This window comes from Cyprinodon variegatus, unplaced genomic scaffold (genome assembly GCF_000732505.1).
Source record: "Cyprinodon variegatus isolate N-32 unplaced genomic scaffold, C_variegatus-1.0 Scaffold471, whole genome shotgun sequence".
Lineage (NCBI taxonomy): Eukaryota > Metazoa > Chordata > Actinopteri > Cyprinodontiformes > Cyprinodontidae > Cyprinodon > Cyprinodon variegatus.
Window position 1 is genome coordinate 670,367 of NW_015150924.1, and position 6,591 is coordinate 676,957.

A 6,591-nucleotide genomic window follows, 5' to 3' on the forward strand; every position below is an offset into this window, starting at 1 on the left:
TCCATCCATCCATCCATCCATCCATCCATCCATTCATCCATGCACCGATCCATCCATCCATCCTAAAAAAGGATGGAAAATATGGTAAATTTCATATTTTAGCTTCCTAACACTTAAACAGGCTGTCATGATTCTGCCCTTTCTGGACCTTTTCTTTTTGAGTTTTCAGTTATACTTTGATTTGCCATTCTGTGTTTTTTTTGTAATTGGTTTCTTTTCCAGTTAGTGTCATCTAAGTTATTTTGTAGTTATATCTAAGCACTGTTGTATTTCTCTCTGTTGCCCCTTGTGTCCCTCTCCTTTCCCTTTGCTCCCATGTAGATACTTCTGTCCACCACTCCTCCCAATCAGCTGATTACTCCATCCATTATCCTGTTGGGCATATATATTCCTCAACTGCTGTTACTGGTTGCTGGATTCTTTTTCTTCTTTCCCTCATTCCTTTGGTTTATTCCTCCTTAGTCTCTCTTGGTTTTTGGTTCCTGAGTTTCTTGTACGTATATTGGTTCTGGATTAAGGCTTCCTTATTTTCTACCTGTTCATTAAATTTAAGAAAATATCTCTGCGTCCTTAGCTCTGCATTTTGGTCCTTAACAAATCCACTAATCCTGACACAGACAGAAAAATAAGCTGCAAAAAAATAATGTTAATAGGCATTATGGAGTTTTCTAATGATACTGCCACCTGTAGCCAAAACCGCAGTCTGCTGCTTGTTCTTGTATCTTGCGCTCATACTTGAAAAGGTTATTTATTTTTTCCTTTTTGTTGTGTGGGTTGGACTGGATGCCGGTTGCCTGTGAACATCCACAAAATCCATCTCTAAAATAACACTTCATTTGTTTGGTCGTACCCATTAAACATGACGTGAAATCAAAGTCAATTCAGGAAAATAGGCTACAGGCTTATAGATGCATCAATGCTGAACGTCTGAGGTTTCAGTCTGCTCATTTAACCATGTTTTAATCATAAAGGCTTAAATAAAATGGCAATTTACAAGATATATTTCAGTAAAAACTTACATAATGTCTCTTAAATATAATCAGTTTTCTCGTTTGACCCTAGGAAAAATATTTTAACATTTTATATATATTCAATATTTTGCATTCATCAGTTATATCATCTAGGATACATTGCATTATATAAGATCTTATATGTTTAACAGACAACTAGAGACCCTAATTTCTGGATTGTGATCCATATCACTTCCTTTCTCTGTTAGCAAATTATGTCTTAAATTGTTAACAATGTATTATTAGTCACTTTTCTATTGTCAAAAATACCCATATATGTTATATAAAACTATTCTATTTCTCAGATCTAGATGACCACAGTTGGAGCATAATTTTCAAGCTTCTTATTCATTTTCTTTACTTGGGTTTGTCCTTAACATAAAGACATCAATTAAATAGGCTTGTAAATCCCAGATTAACGCCACCAAATCCAATTTCTTTAATGCTCTTACCATGCAATCCTGCCAAACTGTTACTTTCATTATATATCTGAAACCTCATAAAACAGCCCTAAGGTCAAATGAGGGATTTCAACAACCAACACTGAATGGATACACCAGTAATTAAGTAAATTAAAAATATATTTAAAGATGTGATTAAATTTTGTTCTTTTAATGGTGGATGGAAGGATAGACAGGTACATGTTTATTATTCTTGTAATTTCGAGTCTTGTTTGTATTCAGATTCTCTGCATTGCACAGACTGTTTATTTGTGTTGCTTATGCTCCTGTTTTCTTGTAGCCTTTCCTGTTGTTAAGAAGGAACCAAGCCAAGCTTGAATGGCATCTGTTCTTGTCTCAATTTCCGTTGTATCAATTACAAATGCGGCTTTTAATCAAACCTTTTTTTACTTCAGAGAAACAGAAATTTATATTTTACTAATCTAAAAATTGTAGAAATGTCAACATGTCACAATCTTCTTTTCTGCTATTAGAAGTTGTTTGCAGCGTCAGTAAAAATTATGTTGCAATAGATATTTCCCTAAGATGCCTCATTTTCACAAACCTTCAAAAAAGAGAAATCTCTGACCTTCATCTGGCCATTTATAAATCACAAAAGAAGCACAGCTGTGGAATTGAAAAGATTTGATATAGTTGTAATGATGGCTAAAAGAAAAACTTCTGATGCCAAACGTAGGTATGTATTAGAAATGCCCTTCCTCTATTTAATCTTTTTCTGCTACTAGTTGTAAAAAAAAAAAAAAAGAATACTGGCTGATTTTATCTACAACTGAACTAAGAACTGCAGTGGCAGAGGGAGGCTTTCATGGAACGTAAGTTTCTGTCGACATCTGCTAAATGAAGGTTAAACTCTCTTTACTTGGATACATTTCTAGCTTTTTTTTTTTTTTTAGCTATGAAATCCTAAACGTCATTGTAACATTTCCAAAAAGTTAAAAAACAATCCACTGGACTTGGTTTCCAAGTTTGAAGACGTTTTGCTTCCCATCCAGGAAGATTTTTCAATTAAAACTGGAGAAATAGCTTTGAGTTTCAGGCTTTACAGAGTGGACCAAAAACAAAGCCTTGTTTTGATTAGGAAACATGCAAATTGAACTGGATGAACGGTTTCGCCCCTTAGGAATGGGGGTCGTTCAGGTTCTTTGTTTGACTGCAAAACCCAACACCTGTCTATGTCTCGTTAAAGGGAATTGATAAAGCTTCCTAGATGGGAAGCAAAACGTCTTCAAACTTCGAAACAAAGTCCAGTGGATTTTTTTCCTGACTTTTTGGAATGACTATGACCTGGATGACATTATGACATTACTTCCTCAGCTTTCACACCGGGCCGCCTGTAAACAACTTAAGTGGTGAGTTTGTTGTAGCAGAGGTTGAGCTACTGTATGTTCTTCTCATGGTTCACATAAGCACATGAAGATGGAGGAAAATAGCCCTTAATGCTGTTTTCAAGTAAAACAACTCATTTAGCTTAATATAAAATGTATTTCTTTAGTTCAATAAGAGAAATGTCCTTTGAAAAACTTCAGATATTTTACGTGCACAATTTAAAGAACAAATACTTTGCAAGAGTCAATCAAACCATGTATTTAAAACTGAAATGTTCTTTGTAAACGATAAATGTTCATTCCATCATGGTCCAGATCCTTTTACAAGCCTTCAGTCTTTTACCCTTGTTAACCTATTGTGTCTTTCTTTGTCTGTAGGAAGGTCAGGATGAATTCAAGAGATGAACATTCTTAGCAAGTTTTCTGCACTTTCAGCTTTTCAGAGATAGAAAATGTGTGCACATTGTTCTAAAGCTGTAAAACCAAGAGATAAGGCTCAGCAGCATTTCACAATGTGATAAATTTAGGTTCTCTTGGGTCTCTGTTCTAATTAACTGCCTTTCCCAGGGCTGCATTTTATGAACTGTTACACAGCCCTGCAAAGGCTGCAGAGAACGACACTAAAGGAAGTCATAAAGTGCTTGTTCTTTAATTATAACTGTAAACTTTGAATTAAGGTATAACTAACTTACAATATACAACTCCTAAAAGGTAAGTTTACCTTGATTTATTAAAACAATAACACACTCATCACATTAGTCTTCACAGTTTTTGTGCCTTTTTATGGTCAACAGACATTTTACCTAAAAAAAACAACAACAAAAAAACAAACAAAAATAAAAATGTTCAGACCCCTGCAAATAAAAGTATTTTATTTTCTGACAGATTGTCATTGTAAAACCTAATTTGAATTTTCCATGCCTTACGAAGTTCTAAATCTTAAATGATTTGTGACCTTCAACAAATCTGCTGCCATAGCATGGTATGTGCCCTTGAAAATCCGTGCTTCCTTTATATAAAATGTTTTACCTGGTTTAAAACTGTTGTAATTGTGGCTTTAAATAATTTTTCTTTTGCTGGAGTCAGAGCAAAATGGCTCTCTGATATTAAGGTTTGCAGCCCCCTGGCTTAGATCCTGTTCTCAATCTATAGGGTCAAATTCATCGATGGACCCATTGTTCCCACAATTGCAACTATACTAACTATTCTGTATAAGCATTTTCCTCAAGGTAAAGGGAGTTGTTCAGAGTTATGTGGAAAAACTAAAACCTCATCCTCTGCTGTCATTTATCTCAAAGTAGATCTTTGAGGTTGAGTTTAGGACTGTCAAGTTTCTCCAAATGATGATAGCTACAGAGCCCTGGGCACAGATGAAGCAGCTTTAACCCTGGCCAACCACTTTATGTTCTAATTTCAACCCAATCAATGGGACTATTGCCATGCACTGATCACTAGCTTGCTAGTAAACTACGATGGTCAGATACCAAGAACATATAGATGCTAACTTACTGGTTATCATAACTCATTTTGTACACCCTCTGTCAACCTTACTTTAAGATTCGATTAGGTTGCTCTACCCCCAAACATCAAATGCTCTAGTTATGCTATTAAAGCCAAGTTTTGGCTTTCAAAACCTAATTATATTAAATTAAATTTTTATGTTTTGGGCAGAGTTGAAGTTGTTTGGGGGAGGTAAAGCAGTTCAGCTCTGCCCAATTGGTTCCACAGTCTCCAAGTATCTCCACTCCAACCCTTATTCACCTGTAGCCATTGAAGTGTTTGGGAGAATCAAATTTACTGATTTGGTGGAGCTTGGCAACATTATTAATTTGAAAGATTTCTGCAGCTTCACCATCAGTTTGATCCTTGCTAAGTTTTTTAGCTATATTTGAGGTTGGATATAATCCGTTTTTCTGCACACAGCATTGAATATGTGACTATAGGCAGAGCTGTCATTGTCTCTAGATGTCCATTATTCTTCTACCTGAGAATTTTTCATCATTTCGTGTTGATTTCTTCCATCAAATCTCATTGAAATATTTCTCTTTTGTGGTTTCTTTCAGTCAAACCTTAAACAATTCTCAATACCTGAACTGTTGACTTGTTTTGCTGTAAAATAAATATACCGGTATATAAATTTATCACCATTTCATTTTTTAAATCATATGTTGATGTGAAAAAAAATGCTTGCTGCTTCTATATAGCTGACACTTTTCTTTAATCTCTTAAAAACAAAAAAATATTCTCTCATTTTGTTCTTTAGCCCCTGAAGCTGAACTGTGAACTGTGCAGCATTGTGTCCAGCTCCGGCCAGATGTTGGGCCAGGCTGCAGGCGCACAGATCGACCGCTCTCCTTGCATCTGGCGCATGAACAATGCTCCCACGCGGGGATTTGAAAATGACGTCGGAAGACGAACCACCCTGAGAGTCGTCTCTCACACCAGCGTGCCCCTCCTGCTGCAGAAGCCGCAGCACTTCTTCGGCCAGGGCAATGACACCGTCTACGTCGTGTGGGGGCCGCTGCGGAACATGAGGAAGGACGGAAAGGGCATTGTTTACAACATGTTGCGACAGGCATCAGAGAACTATCCCCATGCTCGTATCTACGTCACCACAGAGGACAGGATGAACTACTGTGACATGGTGTTCAAGAAGGAGACAGGCAAAGACAGGTGAGCCATTTGCATTACCTGTTGTTTTCATGTCTGATGCAGTATCAGGAGATTTCGCTGTAGATTTTGGTTAACTCTTGCCCTAACCTCCTTAAGTATCTCTCATCATCAAAGTTAGATTTGCCTCCAATAAGATTCAAAATGGCTCATGAGACCATTTTAAAAAAAGCTTTTAAGAGCAGCCGCAGAGGGATAGAGATGATCCAAACATATTAGCCGGGGGAAACTTCTGTTAATTAGGCTGCTTGATTTTGGCTGTCTCTCTTAGATTCAGCTGCTCTGACATGTTGACTGGTTCTGTTAAAACGACAGAAATAGATCCGTAGATCATTTTTCTCTGAGATCTATCATTGCTTATTGCTAGGTGACCTCAACATATTCTCTTTATTATAACTTTATTATAACTTATTATAATAAGTTTTAATATAAAGAAAATATATTTGATAAGGCTTCATTTTCACTTTCGATTGACTCTTATTTCAAAATAATTCCAGATTAGTGCAGTCATAACAGGCAGCCCGGGTCACAGGCGGCTACACTCTACCCCTTCTATTCATTCGGCTAGCTAATCTGAATCGTTCAATTCAATTTCGAGAGCGAGATCATCTGTGGTAGTAGGACTAGACATCTTCCAGGCATGTGAGTAAAACTAGCAGCAGTTCAGCGGACAGGATGAATGAACGGTACTCGACGCGGGACTGACGACGTACACGTGCCTCTTTGTTTAAAAAAATATAAATATGTCTTGGGGACTGGGGGACTGTGATTCGCCTACATGTTATGAATGCTGGCGTACCATAAATGATAAATTATGAACAGTTTAGTTTGTTCCTTCAAGTCGTTGTCCATAGGATATAACCTATCGGAATATCAGAACAGCTCCAAATGACACAAAACCAAAATGGATGAACATGATGTAATAACGTAAAATCAAGGGCCCAATGCCCTCTTTAAGTAGAGGGCATTAAAAATAGCTTCCAGTATACCCAGGAAAAGATGCTTGAAAGAGTCTCAAAAAACATCATGAAGGGTATTTATACCTCAATTTACTGGTTTACTTTCAGAGACATAACTCAAGTATCCAGTGATCTGACTGGCTTGCAACAACTGGCCACAGATAAA

The 6,591-nt window shown here is 36.8% G+C and overlaps 1 protein-coding gene across 1 annotated transcript in view; it reads left to right on the forward strand.

Annotated features, from left to right (window-relative positions):
- The window catches only part of st6galnac3 (ST6 (alpha-N-acetyl-neuraminyl-2,3-beta-galactosyl-1,3)-N-acetylgalactosaminide alpha-2,6-sialyltransferase 3), a 64,824-nt gene extending 59,322 nt beyond the window's left edge, over positions 1 to 5,502 (forward strand). The window contains exon 3 of the mRNA XM_015389733.1: positions 5,060 to 5,502. Coding sequence (XP_015245219.1) covers positions 5,060 to 5,473 — 414 coding nt within the window. The 3' untranslated portion in view covers positions 5,474 to 5,502. The remainder of the gene's footprint in view (positions 1 to 5,059) is intronic.
- Positions 5,503 to 6,591: the final 1,089 nt, after the last annotated feature.